Below are 23,728 nucleotides of genomic sequence, written 5' to 3'. Positions count from 1 at the left end.
GTTGCTTAGATCCCCGTGCTGTTATGTCAGACCCTCCCCTTACGTCAAATTCTCACTTTGTCACTCCCTCCTTTTTATTCTTAAAACATAGCTTTTGAGAATTAAGTTAATGATGATAGTCCAGGGATAACTCAGAGGACAAGGGCGCGTGCCCTTCACTGTCATAGTCTCGTAAGGCGCTGCGGCCAATATGTCTTTTGATGAATTGAATAACTGTGATCGGCATCTTCTTTCTTCAAGGTACTGCTGTTTTCTGGCATCTGTAAAGAGTGGCATCCGAATGGGGGAGGGGGTCGCACACCTGTGGATCATACCTTTGCAACACGTGACACGCACATATATGACAACAAGTAACACTCCCAAACACATCAAAACATTCAAAAGTTTTTGCTCCAAGTGATCTAAGCCATTCACCTAACCCCAAGGGTGATAATTTGTCACTTCCCTTTGTAAACCTCTTTTGAATCTCTTGTATTTCATCCAGTTCATGCTGCACATTGCTGCACTGATCTGGAATAAAAACACAACATTGTTCCTCAATTAGGACACATACCCCTCCTTTTGAAGCTAAAACATAGTCTAAAGCAATTCTGTTTTGTAAGGCCATAAGCCTAATCTGAACCTGTTCTTGGTTTAATGATAAAATTAAAACTGCAAAATTAAGGCCACATCCTTCCTGTAAATTATTATCTGACTAAACATACATTTTTACACAGGTTTCATTAGTTGGTGGAGACACTTCACCCATAAATTGATTCTTGTTCCTAGTGTGTGATACACCCGTTAAAGAGGTTCCCTTAAAAAATTGGAAAAAAATACAGAAATTATACACATAATACTAAAAACCTTATTTTATGCAAGCAACCTTTCTTTGGATATGCAGTTGCTAGAAAAAAGAAATTGCATCTATCTCTATCATCATATATTTTCAGAATCATCACAACCTTCTATTACTGAGAATTGAGGGGGTTTGGTATCTGTGGAAGCTAATGCATGATCCTCACCCTGCACGCATTGTATACATCATTCACTCAGAATATCAGAACAGACGATGTCTGCGATGGGTCAACATGGCTGACTTATGATCCTTTCCTTGTGGCTGACACACGCCCCTGGGTGACCCCCTCCTTTCGGTGGAGGTGCAACACACTTCTGGATCAAAGTTTTGCTGCACATGACACATACAGTACCGACACACTTTATTCGAGTGTGGTCGGTACCGCAAGCCGGGAAATCTCCCGGCTTGCTAGTGGCCGCCCCTCGGCGCGCGGTCACGCGTCTTCGGGAGCGTGCGCCCCCTGCACGCGCGTCCAGGGGCTCCCCGAGGGAGCCCTGGTGTCCCGCGATCGCGGGACAGCGGCAGGGGGTTCCGGCGGACCCGGCAGCAGTAGGGAGAGCGCCCCGATCGGAGGGCGCTCTTCCGCTGCTTCGGCGCGCGCCCGTCACTCTCGGGCGCGCGCCAGGCTACTGCTGCGGCAGAGAACGGGCAAATGCTCGAATAAACTCTGCCGCAGCAGTACATAGAGAGTGAAGAGTACTGCCAAAACACATACAAGAGCTTTCACAAGCCACGCTTCCAGGAAACCAATCCTCCCATCAAGGTTCAATTCTACATACACCTTAAATTTCTAACTTAACACACTCTAAAGAATAATTATACTGAGTCTCTGAAAAAATGAAATGTTCTGATAAAACCTGGCCTTAGCCTGGTGTCTTATTTTCCTCGTTGGTTAACGGTTAGAGTTTTGACTCGGCAAGACGTTAACTTGATGCGGCTGTGCTTTAGGTGACTTTGGTCTTTGGTGGCGCTGGAATGTTTGGTGGAGCTGGAACGAGCTTTACTGTACTTTGGGTCCAGGAAAAGAACTCTGCTACTTTGACTTTGCTGTATTGGTGGTTACTTTAGGCCTTTTCACCTGGGATGAAAAGCATGCTTGCGCAGGAAATATGTGACTATTAACCCCATCTCGAGTAGGTGCACTTTCACCTTTGCCTAGAGAGACTCAAAAAATGTATTAGTTGCATACAACTTATTGTTTTATTACCAATAACATGGTCCTTAATTCTTTCCTTTGGACTGTTGATAGTCATAAGTCATCCCATATGTGTCTCATAGGGAGATAATTTATACCTAGGACTAAATTCTTGTATCAATGTGTTTACCCCTGTCTTAGCATCCACATATAGACAGAGGTATTCCCTATTAATGTTCCTCAAATTAAAACTAAGTAGCCAATGTGAACCTGACTTTGATACAATCTAAGTTCCTGAAACTTTAGGGCCTCATCCCTTGCTAACCACTTGTTTCCATAATTAATTCTATCCTGTCTGCAGGCCATATCCCTAAGACCTGGGAAACTACCAGAGTTTGTCCCAAACTTCAAAAGTGGGGACAAAAAACACTGTCTCAAACTACAGGCCAATATCCCTTTTCCCAATACTATCCACTGTTATGGAAAAATATTCACTCCCAATTAAGCCATTATTTTACCCATACAAATTTCCCTAGCCAATCCCTATCTGGCTTTTACCCCAAACACTCCACTGTAACTATTCTGTTAAAAATTTGAAATGCCTTCTACATAATGCATACCTTATTCACTTATGTAACTGCTTTTGCAACTATGTATCCCCTGTATTTAACCCTATACACAAAGACACACCCACAAATGAGAGGTGACTCCCAAATTCACCACTTCCTGGTAAACCCATTCTAGATTACACAGCAATTTTTACAATAACCACTGCTTACGGACACCTTTGGAAAAAATAAATGGTTAAAAGTTATAACATACATCACATATTCAGTTAATAGACAAATGATTTTGTATAAGACTTCACACTAATGTCTTGCTTTACATAATCTCTTTGCACAGTGCTGAGCACATGGTCAGCTTTATAATTTTAAAGACACTCTGCATATTCATCTGACTAAAGAAAAAATATTTTCTATAAGACTTGTTTCCGGGCAAAGAGCCATTTTGTTTCTGGGCGTTTCGCCAATTGACCCTGAAAAGATAAGATAAGGTACACCACGGCTTCTTCCTGAAAAATAATAATTATTGGATTGGAACTTTTGCTTAAAGTTTAAATACATGGAGCTTTATCCAGAGCCCTAAGAACTACATTTTTTATGGCCTCTCAAAAATTAACCAACAGGCTTTTATATAGCTGAGGTTTATATAACTTCTTAACACACAAATAACTCCACACGCTCATGCTATTTCCCTCCACTCAGTTCTTTTTAATCTCTCTGTTTTGAACTTTCATAGTTTCACTGACTTCATTCACTACAAATTTATGCTATCCTGTTGCAATTCTGTCCTTTCTCAAGCTACACACACCTATTTCTCTCCATTAGTCAACACTCACAAGTCTAACCCACACTAACTCTTCCTTCATCTCACCTCAGGACTTTTCTGACTATTTTAAGCAAGAGGTTGAATCCATACACCAGAACATTCCCTCTGTTTCCTCCTATCCTACTTCTGCTTCCTACTCTCTTCCTGCTTTCCTTGACTCTTTTTCCACTGTATCACAAGAGAATGTCACCATCACTGTTGATCTCCTTTCTCCCTCTAATCTGCTACATTTCCATTCTCCTTCAAACATGTAATAGTTATACCATGACTCAAAAATAGCAAGCTTGACCTGACCTGTCTTTCTAACTACTGAACTTGTCTTGTACTTTCTTGCTTGCTCCATTTTCTCAACACCCATTCTCTCCTTAACCCTCTACAATCTGACTTCTGCACTGCTCCCTCCACGGAGACAATTCTAACTAAAATAACTGATGACCTATATGCTGCCCCAGACAGAGGTCATTCCACTCTGCTCCTATTACTCCCTGCAGCTTTTGCCTCTGTGGACCACACTCTTCTCTTTTCTCTGTACACACTCTCACTAGGTGACCTAATAACATCTCTTAGGTTTAAATATCACCACTATGCTGACAACACCCTCATTTACTTTTCAACCCCTGACCTTACACCTGCCATACAAACCTACGTTTCTGAATGTCTCTCTGTTATCTCATCCTGGAAGACCCTCTTTTGCCTTAAACTTAACATGGCAAAAACAGAGTTCCTCATACTTCCTCCAAAACCTGACCCTATTATCTAGTTTCACATTACTCTTGAATCTTCCATGCAGTAGCTCTAAGCACGCTGCTTAGGGGTCATTCCCTCAACTCCTCTCTCATATTCTCCTCTTTCATTCAAAACATTTCTATAACTGTCGCTTTTTCCTCCACAATATCACAAAGATACACCTGTTCCTCTGTTGCTCAACTATTAAAACTCTGATTCAGACCCTCATTCTCTCCCATCTTGCTAACTGTAATTCCCTACTATCCCAGCTTCCTGACTTTCACCTGTCTTCCCTACTATCTCTCCCAAACGCTGCTGCCAGAATCACTCTACTCTTTAAACTCTGATTCTGCATTTCCCCTCCTGAAATTCCTCTCCTGGCTTCTAATCAAAGCCTACTGCTTCTGTACGCTCTCCCTACCTACCAATTAGATTGTAAGCTCCTCAGAGCAGGGACTTCTCTTCCTTAATGTTACTTTTATGTCTGGATCACTTATTTCATGACCTCTTACCTTTACCCTTTGCTACCTATATGATTACGACGTGCACCACTTCTGTGAAGCGCTGTGCATATTACTGGCATTATATACATGAAAACATACAATACAATATATACTTCAAACAATGCTTATGATCTTTTACCCACATTTTTGAACACAAAATATTCCCAAACATCTTAATCCTCTAGAAATAAAATTGAAATGTGTTTTTACTCGTTAAACACAATACAGAACACACACAATACAAAAAACTTCTCTCACACACAGCCACACAACATCACAAAAATAACAAACAAATAAAAGAAAGACATTTCTCCCCTATTACCCAACAATTTCACCCTGCAACTATTAATAAAAGTTCTCTTCTCTTTCTTTATTCTCATAAATAACCTGACTTTAAAACTACTCTGATGCTCCGGAGCTTTCTGAGTTAAACTTTCGTATCTTAGCACATTCCTCGCGCTGGAGAAAAAAGTGGGGGCACGCTCTGTGCTGCTGCGATTTTGAAACTCTTTCTTTCAGACCTTTGATTTCATTGTGAGCAAAAAATATTCATGTTTTCGTACGTACTTGCAAGTTTTTGGATGGGGATTTGTGCACACGTGATACTTAGCATGGTTTATCTTTCACACAGGTAATCATTCAGGAAAAATTCATTAGGGTATCAAATCCATCTAACCACTCTCCATTAAGGGCGCAACAATTTTACTTGCCGGCACCGAAACTTGAGTTTATATCAGGAAATGATTTATAACCACTTATTGCATGTGGGGAAATGGAAGGAAAAGCTTATACGTTCACAACTGATTTCTGCGGTGTCCGCCAGCCGGGCCTGCCATGCTTGACTTTTGCCACAAAAACCTCATAAAATCCAAAGATTTATACTACCACAGACACACAGGGATTACTGAAAGTTAGAAGGTTCCACTATGAGCCCTTGCGTTCGCATTCTTACGAATAAGAAAACCGGTGCGGCTACTCATAGGTTCACGCTTCCTTCTATAGTAATTTATTGCAAACAAACTTTTTTCATTGGGGTGGCATGTTTTTCACTGGGACTTGCATGTGTATTTTCATTTGAACTTGCATGTATTTTCATTTGAACTTGCATGTATTTTTCATTGGCCAACAAAACATATTTATATTGTCTCTTCTTGTTCTCTGTATCCATTCTTTATAATCTTTGTCTGCAGACACACAACCTCTAACGGCAAATTCTGAGAACTTTGGTTTCCCATTATTCTCCTGTTACAGTAATCAAATTTAATTGACCTGTACAATACTTCTTCGGTTACAGAAATCAAATTTAATTGACCTGTACAATACACCTGATACAATAATCAGCGCAAGCTGATTACGTACAACTCTTTTGGCATGTTATTGTTCTGATTTTTTCACCATAACTATACCCAAGAAAACACTTGAATTACTTCAGCGGGTCCAACCCAGCCCTGATAAACCTTATACTTCTATAACATGGATACAGATAAGACCTTCTAAACAGATATCCATAAATAACCTCATTTGGTATGTTACTGACAAGACAGAGCAAATGTACAATCAGGGACCCTTCCTGCTCAGACAACAAAAATATTTATCACAACCCAGGACAGTCTGAAAAACAATCCCTTACGCATACAAACACTCACCTTTATCACCAAAACACCAAAAATTTTAATGGGACTCTCACCTTAATCCCAATAAAACTTAACATCTATAACACTTTAAAATGGATACAGGAACAGACAAATAAACTTATTTGACACTGCTAGGTTAACCCGTCAACACAGATTGAGACACCCTTCAAAACACATCTCTCTACACATCACTCAAAACAACTTTTTAAACTCAGGCTTTCCTTAAAAGGTGCCTTTTACCTTGATTCTTATGAGCGCTCAGATTTGAGTGACCGAGGAGTGGTTTTTCCAGGTGCTCAGCTTCCGGTGTTTTTTGGGTTTCTATTCGGTGCGCCATCTGATAAAGCTCTGTGAAATAACAACACAAGTCTGAGGTTATATTTTACAGAATAGACAAATAAGTTTATTGCTTGTGCGGTGCACACGCAGAGGAGAGTTTCAAAATAAAACCCTCCCAAAGACATGGTGCATACAGGCATTATTTATACACAAAATACTAAACCCACGCCCCCTCTACAAGGTTGCGTGTCGTCACTACGTATGCGTAAAAGGTAAACAAATTATGCACACGAATACATTGAGTTGATGACATTATGGGATGTCTAAATGAGATGATTCAGCAATAATACTTTATTAAGCTGGTGACCTTTTCTCTACATACAGAAACCATCCCTATCAGTCTGGCCTTTTTCATAACATTGGCACTTTGCTCAAGGTTTTTGGCTTAGCTGAACCGCTCAATATCAATTGGAACTTCAGAAGAAAAAAATGTATTTTAAACTAACGTTCATTCCACTTTCATACAGACAATAGACAATATCAGGCACCTAAGATGGATGCTGACTCAAAATGGTTGCTTAGATCCCCGTGCTGTTATGTCAGACCCTCCCCTTACGTCAAATTCTCACTTTGTCAATGTGTTATAGAGTTATAAAGAGAAACATTTAAAGGAGCAATCCAAGCAATATTCTACGTGGTTTTTTTTTTAATTTAAATCTGTTCTGTAGTGGCCTATTAGATAATACTAAAGAACCTTTTTTAATTTTAAAATTCAACTCTTTATGCCATTTGTAATGGGTTTTGATAAGAATCCTGTTTATGATAGTTTGATGCCAATATTGTCAGCAGTTTGAGCTGCAAACTGTAACAATAGATAATGTTACCTTTAGTAATATAAGAATACATTGTAGCTGCTGAGTTACACTGACTGGAGGATTGATTTGAAACTGAAATGCAACCATTTAGTGATCCCTGGGAAGCAGGACTTTGCTGATCGGTCATGGAAGAACGAATTGATCGGCAGCTTAGGTAATTCATTTTCAATAAAGTCAATCAAAGGCTGCGTATATTATAATATATATATATATATATTTATAAATATATATATATATATATATATATATTTTTTAAGCTGCTTTAACTTATGGTTTTCCAAACTTAAATGTAGTGTTCTACAAATTGAATTTCATTGGGAAGTATCCCAGAAGTAGAGATTAGAGAACAAGATTTAGATTTTCTCATAGGTCACGATGCCTTTTTTTGGACAAATATGACGAATACCTAGTGTTCTTATGTACTGTTTGAGATTTTGATAATGACAAATTTCTGTTCTTCAGATGTGACTTTATTTTAATGGAGTAATTGATTTGAATAAAACATTCTATTGAACAGAAGTTTCCATTTTTAGATAATGTGGTTTAAGAATATCTCCAATGCATTTTCAAAGTATGTTTAATTCAGTGACAAATAATCATTCTTATGGAACTAACATTTAAAAAAATTAAATAAGATACAAGTATACTTTTGCTAATAAAAAAGATTAAATTGCTGTATTCCTTTACCTCGATTTTTCCTGAAACCCCATTAAGTTGAGTTTTTGAAGACATGTAATCTGTGAACCTGTTTTATATGGTATTTTTTGCCTGTTGAAATGTCGCCCGGTCACTTAAAATTATATTTCGTTTTAGGTTCTTATTAGAGTGCTCGACAACAATGATAACGGTCCTGAGTTTTCGGAGCAGAGTTACGATCACGTCATCTGTGAAGATGTCCTTCCAGATACCGAAATATTACAAATCAAAGCCACGGATAAAGATGAAAATCACAAGTTAAGTTATATAATCCACAGCAGCATTGATCCCATCAGTATGAGAAAGTTTCGAATTGATCCTAGCACAGGTGTGCTGTACACTGCAGAGAGGCTGGACCACGAAGCACAAGCTCACCACATCCTCACAGTAATGGTAAGACCAGAACCGCTTATGTCACACTTTCTTTTAACATACAGCAAATGTCTATTGACTACACTACATCCGCTTCTGGTTAGTGGTGTGCAAAGTGGCTCCTTACAAACAATTGCAATTTTTTTTAAGTGAGACTTAGGTTTTCGATGTTGAATACTTTTTGCATAATTTGTATTTAATAATGAATTAAATAGAAATTGCTGTGTTAGTCCAGTTGCGATATGTAAATGAATACTTCAGTGTTAGGTGATGCCTTTTTTATTTAAACGAACAATGGATATTGTAAGACCATCTTTCAAGAGTTCTCCGCTACAGGCAGTCCTCGGTTATCCAACGGAATCCGTTCTGGAAGTAGTGTTGGATAGTGAAACCGTTGTAAAGTGAGTCCCATGTTAATCAGTGACGGTGAGCGTTGGATAACGCATTCCGGCGTCGAAAAACAGCCCATAGGGTTGCATTGTAAAGCGTTGGTTATGCCATTCGTTGTAAAGTGAAACGTTGGATTGCGAGGACTACCTGTATTCCTCAGGTCAAGATAACTCTCCAAAGCTGGTCTTATAAGATCAATTCTTAGTTAAAATAAAAAAAGGTACTGTATCACCTAATACTGAAGTACTCCTTTACACTGCAGTATTTAATAATGTAATTAAGATTGAAGTATTGGGGGAAAAAATACTTTTGTCCTACTCAACTTTAGAGATGTTATACAGCCTGAAGTATTAACAATGTAGCCACTTTCTACAGCATCTTGCAGAATGGCTAATTTACAACGCACACAGTAAGTCTTTGCTACATCTGTAAGTGCAAGAAAACCTGCAGCTACAAAAAGAAGTTAGAAACCAAGGAGTACACTTTGTTCTTTAACCCATTAGCCGTTCTGCAAGATGCTGTAGAAAGTGGCTACATTGTTAATACTTCAGGCTGTATAACATCTCTAAAGTTGAGTAGGACAAAAGTATTTTTTCCCCCAATACTTCAATCTTAATTACATTATTAAATACTGCAGTGTAAAGGAGTACTTCAGTATTAGGTGATACAGTACCTTTTTTTATTTTAACTAAGAATTGATCTTATAAGACCAGCTTTGGAGAGTTATCTTGACCTGAGGAATACAGGTAGTCCTCGCAATCCAACTTGGACAGTATGTCTGCAAACTTTTCAGCCATTTCCATGTATCAGTGTTGGCATTATGGCTTAGAGGAAATAAAGCTACTGTACATGACAAAACTAAGGTAGGGAAAAAGTAATTACGGATTCAGAGCAAGACTTTGTAATGTTTGTTCTTTGTTTGTTTGTTTTTTGCTCGAGAGAGGATGCTTGGATAGAAATTACATAAGTAATTAAAAGGCCATTGACAATCTTAGGGAAGAAGTTTGTTGATGTGTCCTTCTGAACTTGACCATTAAGGCAACTGAGCTACAGTAGATTAACATGAAAACATAATAATGTATCACTTCTAAATTGTTTCATAAATGCCTTAAATAGGTCAGAGATCAAGAATTTCCTTACCGACGGAACTTGGCTCGTGTCACTATTAATGTAGAAGATGCCAATGATCACAGTCCATATTTTACCAGCCCTTTGTATGAAGCTTCAGTATTCGAATCAGCCACTGTTGGATCTACGGTTCTACAAGTTACTGCCTTGGACAGAGACAAAGGAGAAAATGCCGAGCTTATTTACTCAATAGAAACAGGTAATGACAAGAACTTGTAGACATAATGGTGATCGTTATTAAAACTTGTTGTTGTATATGTTATTTTTCAGTCAGAAGACCACCAATGTATAATTACAGAGCAATATTTTTCAGTCCCATCCAGTACTCCAGAGGTTGATGTGAGACATAAAATAACGACATGAGAGATTGCAATAAGTTTCAAATTCTCTGTCTGTCTTATTTGTATTTAAAAGGACTGAGCCAGAATCTCAAGTTTCCACTTACAGCTTGTTATTTGAGACACCTTAAGCATACATTTCTAACATCTGTTTAGATTTCAGGGGGTAATCATATGTATTGCTCAACCTTCTGTGATATTGTATTAGGTAATACATTTATACTGTAGCTTGTTCTTTTAATTTAAGTTAAAACACTTTTTTTATTATCTGGTATAGTAGTTATTTAATACACTTACACAATAATATGTACCATTTCATGGGCTAGAGTCTCACTCATGCATGCATATAATTGCCAATTTGTTTCGATTGAGTGTACCTTGAGACTTTATTAATGTACATGCAAGCAATAAAAGTGAACCTGTTCAATGAAAGGGCTGGGAAACAAGCAATAAGCATTTCTCCTTTTTATTCGCAGTTTACACTTCATATAAAATGTCTGAGGTTTTTCACAATAGGCGACATGACACCATTTTTACAATTATTTGGCTTCAAATAATGCCAACACTTCTGTAACAATCTTTCCAAAAAGGGTTTGTTCAGGGGTAAAACATTAACATAAGAATGATGAACTGTTTTGATAATCATAAAGTATAAATCAACATGGGAATGATCTTTTCCTAATGATTGTGTTGGGAAAATGTGAATAAGTAGCCCACTTGTATCCAACAAAAATAAAAATCCCCAATACTACATGCAATATGACAAATGATATAGTTAAATACTTATCTATTTGTCTTGTCGTAAGTGTGGGTCATTTCGTTAAACTCTTTGTGCAAAGCGTTATAAGCCTCCAACCACGTCAAGGCATTGCCCCTTTGCAGGTCCTAACACTACCTGTGAAAATTCTCATTTTCTATCTATAATGGAGGGAGAAATGTTTTAATAGACATAAAAAGTGGGAAGGCGAGCTATAAACCAGGGAGAAGGGGGTCACTGAGCTCCAAACAACTGTTACCAGTTGCCAATTAACAAACACACACAATCCCTGCAAGCTCTGAACCCAACACCCACTACATCATATATATTGGGATGGGTGTTGAGTTCAGTGATTACAGGTATTGTGGGGGTACGGTGTCGTTTGCAAACTCACAAACACGGGTCGTAGATAATGAGTAGTTTATTGCATAGTACAGCACAGAGTATGATCATACACATTCAAAGGTAAATGAGACTCTACTCTTGAGTGTCCAAGCAGGCATTATATACACTTGATTTCCTTTGTCTAAAATAGGTTACTAGGCAGAATATAATAATCACTCCTTAATTCTTAAACCAATCATTTTACAGATCATTAAAACTGGATTAAAACAGCTCTCTATAGGAATCAGGTACTTCTTGATACCAGGCATGTGGGCGTTACTTAAGGCACAGTCATAAATCTACTGTGAGCGAATCTCTTTCACACCACAAACACACACACATTCTTACACACAAAATGCTCACTAAAGACATAACAGACAAAATGGAAACAGAACATCGCCTTCAATTCTTCTCCGGAGACCCCTCCAGTCCATTTCAGTAATATATCATCCATTTCAACAGTATATTAATTTCAGCAATATTATTTCATCAACGGTAAGTAGCACACATTACACATATATTGGGCTTAGTGCATAATACATATTTATTTGGTGAAGATATTTCGAAAGTGATAAATCATTTTATATTTCTATTAGATCTGCGAATGTCTTGGAGTTATGTTTGTGAAATATTTTTGTGAAATTTTTAAGATTTTTAAATACTTGCAAATGTTTTCTGCAATACTTACACTTCAATTTAGTTAGCATATTTTTCTCTTTCAACAAGAAGTTCTTTAAAATCTGTGATATTAATAACATTTCAATGTGAGAGGAAAGTGTCTTTTGAGGAAGAGAAAGAGAGAAAGCAGGGGAGAGGAAGAAAGAGAGCAAAAAAGAACGAGAGACAGACAACATATTATTTTAATGTCCTAATCTCTTTATATACCATTGACACCTGTTAATCTATTCAATTTGTGGTGAGATATCTTTAAATAAGAATTACATATGTAAATATATTCAACTAATATATGCATACAGGCAGTCATTGGTCAACCAACGGAATCCGTTCTGGAAGTAGCGTTGGATAGTGAAATCATTGTAAAGTGAGTCCCATGTTAATCAGTGGCGGTGAGCGTTGGATAACGAATTCAGGCGTCGGATAACGCATTCCGGCGTCGAAAAATGGCCCGTAGGGTTCCATTGTAAAGCGTTGGATATGCCATTTGTTGTAAAGTGAAACATTGGATAACGAAGACTACCTGTACAGGCAAAAGTATACGATTATATGTGTATATAATTATTATTTTAAAAGATCCCACCACGAGTTGAATTTTTATTTATAAAATGTTTTACCAGGAAGTAACACATTGAGAGTTACCTCTCGTTTTCAAGTATGTCCTGGTTATGATGACAGATACATGGTTACAAATACATGGTTACATTAAATGAGCAGGGTTATACATTATATTTAAAGACATTCATGAACAGTACAGATAATATAGGAATATGGGTGTATGTAAAAGTTACAGATAAATTAAAATGTGAGTTTTGAGAGTCTCAGGTAGATGATCCCAGTTGTGACGTGCACAGTAGCAAAAGAAGGAGCGGCCTGATTCTTTGTTGAACATTGGGAACATAAACAGTCTTTTGGAGTCAGATCTCAGGTGATAAATTGGTTAACTAGTGTTGGTGGAATATAGGGAGATAAGGACTGTTCCTTTTAAAATTGGAAATTCATTTTTTGAGACATACACTGTAGTTGAATGTTTGTGAATCTTGACCATATCTCAGAAGTTTGAAAGCTTAATATTCGCCAGTTTCCCTAACATGTGGGAAAGGTTCCTACATATCTATTTATTATAGTAGTGTATTAATATTGCAGATTGTAAACTGGGGAATGAGACATGCAAAAATGAAGTACAGTATAACCATGTGTAATTTAAAAAAAGCTGATAAGTTAGCAACTTATGTAGCCATTTGATTGCCCTATACAGATACTCTTCTCTAGGCCCCAGTGTTCTATTTTTATACCCCAGGAAATTTGGAATTCTGCCGACACCATGCATACTCAGAGAAGATGTACCTTCTCACATTTCATCTCCGCCCTTTAAAAGAACTTCTCATCGGAAAGCGGCCTCCTAGCCCTTGGCGGGGGAGGTGTGGGGGGGCCTCATGAACGAGGGGCCAGGCTCCACCTCTCTGTCCTACTCCCTGCCCTTACAGGCTGCTCTCCTCTCAGAGCACGAGGAGGAGCGGGGAGTGGTGTGGGGGGGAGGGGCCAGGGGAGGAGCTTGGGGCTACTTAAAGCCCAGCTGGTGGGGAGCGCAGCCTGTTTGCTGCCCACCAGCAATTTTTTGGGGCAGGTGTTTGTTCTTGCCAGACTTAGACCTGGGCTGTTAAAGCTCGGGGGAGTGGAGAGTAGGCGGTCCCTCCCTCATTAAAGGGGCACTCTGGCAGGGAGTGGCATTTACTCTGTTTATTTATAAAAAAATAATTTAGCCGCGGCCTTTATACCTTCAGATCTGTTTTGTCTTTATTTGTATGTGTCTATGTGGGTACTGGGCGAGGAGGAGAGGGGAGCTACCTTGCAGCCTCCCTGGTCAAGAAACTCGCTACCCTGGAGAGGTGACAATTTAAGTGCTATGCTAGGAAACCTCTAGAGACAGTAGGCGAAGGAGTAAGTGCAGTATATGGCAGTGTCTGATCATGGTTGTTGGTAAATGCATGTGTGTGTAGGGGTAGTAGCAATGTGTCCGGACAATTGAAATGTTTTATTGAGAATGTGTGTTTTTAGGTTTGACTTAAATGAGGGGAGAGACGTTTTTGAAACATACTGTTGTGTTTCATCTGCATAGAGGTGTTATTTGATACCAAAAACTAATGAGAACGCAAAGTGAGAGTGCATATAGAAACGCAGTGGTTTCAGTACAAAGTCTTGAGGCATGCCAATAGACAGGAGAAGAGGAAGAGCTATCTAGACGCACTAGTGGAGCGGTTAGAAACATAAGAAGAGAACCAGGAGAGCTTTGTTACAGATGCCAAGAGAGTGGACAATGTGCAGTAGCAGAGGGTGAAGTGTTAAGATCATTTGCTACTGTACTTTGATGAGGGCAGTTTCAATGGAATATGCGATTCAGAAGTCAGATGCTAATAGAGTATGAGTGTTGAAAAAATTGAGTAAACGCAAAGAGAGAAAGGGTTCATTAAGCTTTGATGCAAAAGGCAGGAGAGAGACATGGTAACAGTTAAGGTGCAAGTATGATCAAAGGTATTATTTTTAAGGATGGTTGTGATTATTGTACTTAATTATTTAGCAACTTAACTCATTTTAAAAGCAGTCTAATTCATGCCAACATTTTAACAAGTCTTGAGATTTGTCCAAAGTTTTCTTAAAGTTTAGTGAAGCAAACCTAATGTTCCACTTTGCTATTCCCTGCTTGATGGCTCAAAATCCATCAAAGGCGATATAAGTATGTGTTTTAATATATCCATCTTAGAATGAGAAACACGAACTTAAAATGTATTGTCATGAATGACCTGATCCTTCATACTTGACTAAGCAAATCATCTAATACGTTATAAATGATATACTGTGCAGTAGGCTGTAATTCATCATGTAAAAGTGCAACCTTGCACTGTAAAGCTGAGCTTCTTTCTGTGGTTGTGAACATACTATACAAATAGATGTTTAGAAGGGAAAGGGGAAATGTTATTTAATTTAACATTGACTTATTTTATCATTGCTATATTTCTAAATACGTATACATGTTAAATCTACATTTACCCATTAACCTAATTCACTTTTGTTTATGTTTTTAGGAAACACTGGAAATGCATTTAAAATCGAGCCTATTTTAGGCATCATCACAGTCTCCAAAGAACCTGAGATGTCAACTATGGGTCACTTTGTACTGTCTGTGAAAGTAACTGACCGAGGCAGCCCACCACTTTCTGCTGCTGCCATTGTCAGAATTTCCTTGTCTATGTCGGATAATTCACACCCGAAATTCACACAGAATGAATACCAGGCTGAAATTCATGAAAATGTCGATGTGGGAACATCAGTTATATTGGTTTCAGCCATTAGCCAGTCCACATTAGTTTATGAAATCAAAGTTGGAAATACTGATGGAGCCTTCACAATGAACCCATACTCTGGCGTTTTAACAAGTCAAAAAGCACTTGATTATGAGCGGATTTCAACTTATCAGCTGATTGTTCAAACAACGAACATGGCTGGCATGGCTTCCAACGCCACCGTGAACATTCAGATTCTTGATGAAAATGATAATCCGCCCGTTTTTCTCAGTTCTCAATATGTAGGCAGCATCAGTGAAGCTGCTCCAATCAACAGCATAGTACGCAGCTCCGACAACAACCCACTGGTAATAAGAGCAAGTGATGCAGATAGCAACCAGAATGCTTTGCTTGTTTATCAGATCGTTGAATCAACAGCTAAGAAGTATTTTACAGTGGATTCCAGCACAGGTGCTATCAGGACTATAGCAAACTTGGACCATGAAACTATAGCCTATTTCCATTTCCATGTACATGTTAGAGATAGTGGCAGTCCACAACTTACAGCAGAAAGTCCAGTTGAGGTGACTATTGAAGTAACTGACGTGAATGATAACCCGCCAGTGTTTACAGAGGCTGTGTTTGAAACAACTTTACTTTTACCTACCTATGTTGGGGTCGAAGTTGTTCAAGTTAGTGCAAGAGATCCAGATTCAGCAATACCACCTGAGTTAACTTACACTTTAACAGAAGGCAACATGAATCATTTTTTAGTTGATTCCAGCAGTGGTGTTGTTACCATAAGAAATAGCAGTTTGTCTAAAGATCATTACATGCTCATGGTTAAAGTGTCTGATGGAAAATTTTATAGCACAGCTATAGTGACCATAATGGTAAAAGAAGCTATGGACAGTGGTCTTTATTTCACACAAGACTTTTACTCCACTTCTATTGCAGAAAATAACACTAATATCACTAAAGTAGCAGTCATCAATGTTATAGGTAACCATCTCAATGAACCGTTAAAATACAGCATATTAAATCCAGGAAACAAGTTTAAGATTAAGGGTACATCTGGAGTCATTCAAACAACTGGAATGTCTTTTGACAGAGAAGAACAAGAGGTATATGAGTTAGTCGTAGAGGCAAGCCGTGAACTAGATCACCTACGCGTTGCAAGGGTTGTTGTCAAGGTTAACATTGAGGATATAAATGACAATGCTCCAGTTTTTGTAGGGCTCCCATACTATGCTGCTGTTCAAGTTGATGCTGAGCCTGGAACTCTCATTTACAAAGTTATTGCCATTGATAAAGACAAGGGCAAAAATGGTGATCTGACATTTTTTCTGGAAGAAGACTACAGTCATTTTGAAATTGACAAACACAATGGGAGTGTAACATTAAAAAAAACATTTGATTCAGACCTATCTAACATAGAATATATGTTAATAATAATTGCAAAAGATGGTGGCGACCCTTCTCTATTTGCTTCAGTTGAGCTTCCAGTTACTATTGTCAACAAAGCCATGCCGGTATTTCACAAGGCCTTTTATACAGCTTCTGTAAATGAGGACGTAAAAATGCACACCTCCATTTTAATCATCAATGCCACAAGCCCCGAAGGTCAGGGTATTATTTACACTATAGTTGATGGAGACCCATACAACCAGTTTAACATTGATTTTGAAACAGGCGTTTTAAGTGTCATAAGTCCATTGGATTTTGAGCTAAATACTTTTTTTAAATTGACTGTAAGAGCAAGTGATTCACTTACCAGTGCACGGGCAGAAGTCATTGTTGACTTAAGTGTAAATGACGTAAATGATAACCCCCCAGTTTTTCAACTACCTTCCTATAATGCAACTTTGTCTGAAAGCTCATTGATTGGGACACCAGTTCTGCAAGTTGTTGCCACTGATGCAGACTCCAAAAATAATGAAGTCATCAGGTATCAAATAGTTCAGGACACTTTTAACAACACAGATTCATTTCACATAGACAGCACAAGCGGCTTAATATTAACAGCTCGTTTGTTAGATCATGAAGTCTTACAGCAGAGCAGCTTGAAAATCAGGGCAACAGATAATGGATTTCCACCTCTCAGTAGTGAAGTTCTTGTTACCATCTACATAACAGATTTAAATGACAATCCTCCCATTTTTAATCAATTGATTTATGAATCTTATGTTAGTGAGCTTGCTCCTAGGGGACATTTCGTGACCTGTGTCCAAGCATCAGATGCAGACAGTACTGACATTGAAAGATTAGAGTACAGTATTTTATCTGGAAATGATCGCATAAACTTTATCATGGATAGTAAAAGTGGGGTTATCAGCCTTTCTAACCATCGAAAACAGCGAATGGAGCCAATGCACAGCCTGAACGTCTCAGTCTCCGATGGATTGTTCACAAGCACAGCACAGGTGCATATACGGGTTCTTGGGGCTAATCTCTTCAGCCCTGTTTTTGCACAGAGCATTTATGTGACTGAAGTTCGAGAAAATGCTGCTGTAGGAACCAAAGTAATGTATGTAAAAGCAACAGATGCAGATTCTGGCATGTATGGACATATCACCTACACAATAATAGATGACTTTGCCAAGAATAGATTCTTCATTGACAATTTAGGGCAGATAGTAACAACGGAAAAGCTTGACCGAGAGAATCCATTGGAACGGGACATCAGCATATTTCTAAGAGCCCTTGACGGTGGAGGAAGAGCAGCATTCTGCACTGTACAAGTGATCGTGGTAGATGAAAATGATAATGCCCCACAATTCAAAGCTACAGAATATCGGGCAAGTGTTAAAGCTGATGTAGGAAAGGGCCATCTGGTAACACAGGTGCAGGCCTTTGATACAGATGATGGGGCAAATTCTCGCATTACCTACTCACTTTACAGTGAGGCTTCAGTGTCAGTAGCGGATCTCCTTGAAATTGACCCTGACAATGGTTGGATGGTTACGAAAGGCAACTTTAACCAGTTAAAAAATACTGTCCTTTCTTTCTTTGTAAAAGCAGTAGATGGGGGCATTCCAATGAAGCACTCTCTCATTCCTGTCTATATTCATGTAGTGCCTTCTGAAACCATTATACCTGCTTTTTCACAATCCCAGTATTCATTTGCAGTATCTGAAGACTCTGTAATTGGAACTACAATAGATTCCTTTTATCTGACACCAATCCAAATTGCTATATTTAGCACAGTCAATGGTGAACTTGCCGAAAATAACAAGGATGGATTTTTTATCATTGATAAAGACACGGGAGTATTAAAACTGGACAAGAAAGTTGACCATGAAACTATACCTGCGTTTCACTTCAAAGTTGCAGCCAACATACCACTAGATAAGATGGATATTTTAATTACGGTTGATGTAGAAGTAAAAGTTTTGGATTTAAATGACAACAAACCTGTTTTTGACTCCACCCACTATGAGGCGATAATAATGGAAGGCATGCCAATAGGAACAAACATTATCCAAGTTAAAGCAGTTGATGCAGATTGGGGTGCTAATGGGCAAGTTACATACAGTCTCGTTTCAGAAACAGAAGAAGACAAACTCTTAGAAACATTTACTATTGATACAAATAATGGTTGGATAAGTACACTGAAGGATCTGGACCACGAGAAGCATCCGACATACACGTTTACAGTTGTTGCATCAGACCTGGGAGAAGCCCTGTCTCTTGCTTCAACAACATTAGTGTCTGTAACTATCACAGATATAAATGACAATGGACCAGTCTTTGAACATGACGAATACAAAGGGTCTGTGAAAGAAAGTGATGCCCCGGGGGAAGTTGTTGCAGTCCTCAGTACGTGGGATGAAGACACATCTGATGTGAATCGGCAAGTGAGCTACCATATTACCGGTAAGTACTGTACATTGTCTCATCACAGACCCATTGTAGAAATAGCCTTATTAATACCTGTGATCTTTAAACACCCAAACCAGAGTCATTACTGTACTAAAAAAAAAGATATTGCCCCAGGTTGCTTGCTGATATAATTTTGCGTTACAGCGAAGGTACTGGTTACCACAGGAGGGCTGAAGTTCAGTCCTCAAAGTGTTGCTAGTAGGCCAGGTTTTCAAGATATCTTTAATGCAAAAAAACTTAACCATTTAGACCAGGCCTGCACAACACGCGGCCCGTGGGCCACATGCGGCCCGTCTGCACTCACTGTGCGGCCCGCTGCGGCTTTCCACTCTCCCCCTCCCAAGTCCGCTCTCCGGTTCCCCCACGAGACCCCTCTCCCGTTCCCCCACGAGACACCTCTCCCCCCTCCCCGATGAGCCCGCTCTCCAACCCTCCCCGATGAGCCCGCTCTCCCCCCTCCCCGACGAGCCCGCTCAGAGGATTGCAGGGCAGCAGCGTGCTCTTGCATTGAGGCACTTCCGTGCCTGCTGCTGCTAGAGCGCGTGCGTGAGTGCAGTCCTGCCTTCTCTGCCGCCTCCTTCGCAGCAAACCGAGGTAGAGGGGGGTCTTTGGAGGTGCAGGGGGGGGGGTTCATTGGAGGTGCAGGGGGGGGTCATGGAGGTGCTGGGGGGGAGTCATGGAGGTGCGGGGGAGGGTGATTGGAGGTGCAGGGGAGGGTGATTGGAGGTGCAGGGGGGGAGAGTGATGGGAGGTGCAGGGGGGGAGAGTGATGGGAAGTGCAGGGGGGGAGAGGGATGGGAGGTGCAGGGGGAGAGTGATGTGAGGTGCAGGGGGGAGAGTAATGTGAGGTGCAGGGGGGAGAGTGATGTGAGGTGCAGGGGGGAGAGTGATGTGAGGTGCAGGGGGGGAGAGTGATGTGAGGTGCAGGGGGGGAAGAATGATGTGAGGTGCAGGGGGGAGAGGGATGTGAGGTGCAGGGGGGGAAGAATGATGTGAGGTGCAGGGGGGAGAGGGATGTGAGGTGCAGGGGGGGTTGGATGTGTGTAGTGTGCAGGGGGGTGTTGTGTGTTTGATGTGGAGGAGTATGATGTGTGTGGGTGAGGAGGAGAGATGGGGGTATGAGAGATAGATGGGGAGTATCGTAAAGGTTGATAGTGAGGAGTTCTGGGGGAGATATGAGGATGATGATGATGATGATGGGTGCTGGGGGAGATATGAGGATGATGATGGGTGCTGGGGGAGATATGAGGATGATGATGATGATGAGAGGTGCTGGAGGAGAGATAATAAAGATGATTTTACCCGTGCGACCCAAATCTTTTTTTCCTTGGAGCAGTTCGGCCCTTCTCACTTTACGAGTTGTGCATGCCTGATTTAGACCAACCTTAACTACAGTATGACTATGATAACTTGTTTGGGATATGTGTTGCCCTGAAAGCCTGGCCTCTTGAGGATTGAACTCACGCACCTCTGGTTTAACACAGAGCAAGTAGAGCGCAGATTGTATTACTTGCTTGATAAGACCTTACATTAATAACTAATGTGATTTGTCTCTAGCCCAGGTGCCTCAATTTTTTTTATTTCAAATGATATGTTGCTCATATACAGTATGAGGAATACAAAAATAATTTGACTTGGAGTGTCAGTTAGCACAATAGTTTAAATAATAACAAAAGTTAATTGATCGCAAATCAGCTGACTGAATGGCATCTACATGTAAAACATTTACTATAACAAAGCTGTTGTTCAATGTTAAAATATCAGTAATGGTCCTAGAGTCATACAGATGGGAATAGGTATCACATCCTACAACTAATCTATAACAAAGGGAAATCATCAGGTTATATATATATATATATATATATATATATATATATATATATATATATATATATATATATATATATATATATACAGTATATATATGTATATATACAGTATATATATGTACCTGATGTATATATAGTCTATATATATATATATATATATATCTATACATATATATAGATATAGATATAGATAGATATAGATAGATAGATTATATAGATATATATATTATATAAAAATATATATTTCCTCACATAGCTAAAGTTTATATATATACACACTTTTTACATATATGTGTGTGTGTGTGTCAAAAGTCCCAATTGTGCAGACTGCTATATAATGAAATCAGTACATAGGTAATAGTGATTTTCAATGTATCCACTTCCTTGCTGGATGAGTCTACAGTGGGTGCTCCGTTTTCCCACCAAATAATCCAACCGGATTTTCAAGCCAACAATACAAAATACACCGTGCACAAGATTGATTGGCAAATGGTGTAATAGAAAAAACACACAAACATACAGCATAGACTTATAATAAAAAAGGTAAAAGTAGGCTCCACGATATCCCAGCGAGAGCTGGAAAGATCGGTTCATGTAATTCTGCTAGAATCTGGTGCACCAGATCCCCGGACTCGGAGCTCACAGCATTGGATCTGTGGAGGCTACACAGCTCAACAGCTGATCTACTGACTGGCGTCTCCATGTGACGATGTATGGACGCTCCTGTGTGACGACGTATAGCATAAAGTAACGAGACCTCAACACGTTTCGCACATACAACGTTCTTCATCAGGAGTAAGGCTACGCTTATAGTGACGGCGACACGACGGTCGCTGGAAAAATCAAATAGAGATGACTTCCAGTGATCACGACCAATCCGTTGCTCCGTCGCGTTGCGCTTACTATAAGCGCACGAGACGGCGGCAATGCATTTGTTTTGCTGCGGCGTCGCCATCGCCTTCACTATAAGCGCAGCCTAACGTCACTGATGCACAGCTCTTATATTTATACTCTTATCCTTTAAGCAATTAATCAATTAATCAGAGCCTGCATCCATTAGGCGCAGATGTAACCAATTCACAGAAAAATCGAACAATATAAAAATATACATCTAACCAAAGTATTACATAATCCTTATTAGGACCATTATTTAGTTCATATATATCATCTATAAATGTGAAAACTTTACGTGAAACAATTCAATTTATATATGTCCTAAATTAGAACTATAATTAGTGAGTCATGCGAATGAAGGGTAATGATATGACATTGAGTCATATCAACTGAAATGAGTTATATATAATAACAAACAAGAGCAAAGTCTTGATGAGCAAAACATGAACTAATAAAATGACACTAATGGGAAAAATGATCTCCTTATATTATTCAAAACAACATTAACCAATGCAAAAAAGGGAAGGGAAAAATAAATAAAAGGACAATAATACAGAAAAACACAATGTGTGTGCGTGTGTGCGTGTGTGCGTGTGTGCGTGTGTGTGTGTGTATGTATATATGTATATATATATATATATATATGTGCAAAACCATTAGAAATCGCATACATATATACATACCATCTGGCATCATATGTGTATATATAATCATTGCCAATATACATATTTAGCAAAACTGGCTAATTATTACAATCCTGTATTAGTAACCTAATTAAAATTAATTAAGGAGTAAATCAATTAAGTTAGGAATATATACACCTCAATGAAAATAAGAATAAAAATAAATCTATATAATGCAACATATAATTAAGTAATAATCCGAAGAACAGGGCATTACTGGCCAATAGGACTTTAACCCAGCCAGAGCATTATTACTATTATAGGCTAAATGTAGGCTTTTTTCATAAAATAAGACACTTTTGTATAGATATATAAATCATAACTACGCTAACGCACCTGTGTAGGAAAAATAAGTAAAGTAGCAAATGAGAGGGGAAAGAGGTGAGGAGGTGGGGGGAGAAGAGAGGGGGGGTGGCGGAGAAGAGTGAGAGGTGGGGGGGGGAGAAGAGAGAGAGGTGAGGTTATATAACTAATTTCAGTTTATATGACTCAATGTTAGATCATCATCACACTTCATTCACATTCACATGATTCACTAATTATAGTTCTAATTTAGGACACATATAAATTGAATTGTTTCACTTTAAGTTTTCACATTTCTAGATGATTTATATTCACTACATTTTGGTCCTAATAAGGATTATGTTCTCCTTTGGTTAAATGTATATTATAATTAGATTGTTTAATTTGTATGTGTATTGTTTACATCTGCGCCTAATGGATGCGGGCTCTGATTAATTGGTTAATTGTTTAAAGGATAAGAGTATATTACATAGTTACATAGTTGCATAGTAGATGAGGTTGAAAAAAGACGTAGGTCCATCAAGTTCAATCTATGCTAAATTTAGACAACAGATACTTTATTCTATATCTATACTTATTATTGATCCAGAGGAAGGCAAACAAAAAACTCCATTAAGGGGAAAAATTAATTCCTTCCTGACTCCAAGAATTGGCAATCGGATTAATCCCTGGATCAACATCCTTCCCATGTATACTTATTTGGTATATCCCTGTATACCTTTCCCATCTAAAAAGAT

At 38.9% G+C, this 23,728-nt stretch overlaps 1 protein-coding gene across 7 annotated transcripts in view; it reads left to right on the top strand.

The window, feature by feature from the left end:
• The window catches only part of FAT3 (FAT atypical cadherin 3), a 555,353-nt gene that overhangs the window by 422,575 nt on the left and 109,050 nt on the right, over nucleotides 1-23,728 (top strand). For all 7 annotated transcript variants that reach the window (XM_075592531.1, XM_075592536.1, XM_075592534.1 and 4 more), the window contains 3 exons: nucleotides 8,193-8,468; nucleotides 9,954-10,164; nucleotides 15,203-19,276. In XM_075592531.1, the coding sequence (XP_075448646.1) occupies nucleotides 8,193-8,468; nucleotides 9,954-10,164; nucleotides 15,203-19,276 (4,561 nt within the window). The remainder of the gene's footprint in view (nucleotides 1-8,192; nucleotides 8,469-9,953; nucleotides 10,165-15,202; nucleotides 19,277-23,728) is intronic.

Source organism: Ascaphus truei, chromosome 3 (assembly GCF_040206685.1).
Source record: "Ascaphus truei isolate aAscTru1 chromosome 3, aAscTru1.hap1, whole genome shotgun sequence".
Classification (NCBI taxonomy): Eukaryota; Metazoa; Chordata; class Amphibia; order Anura; family Ascaphidae; genus Ascaphus; species Ascaphus truei.
Note: the sequence above shows the minus strand (reverse complement) of the source record. Positions and strands in the feature narration are given on the sequence as shown.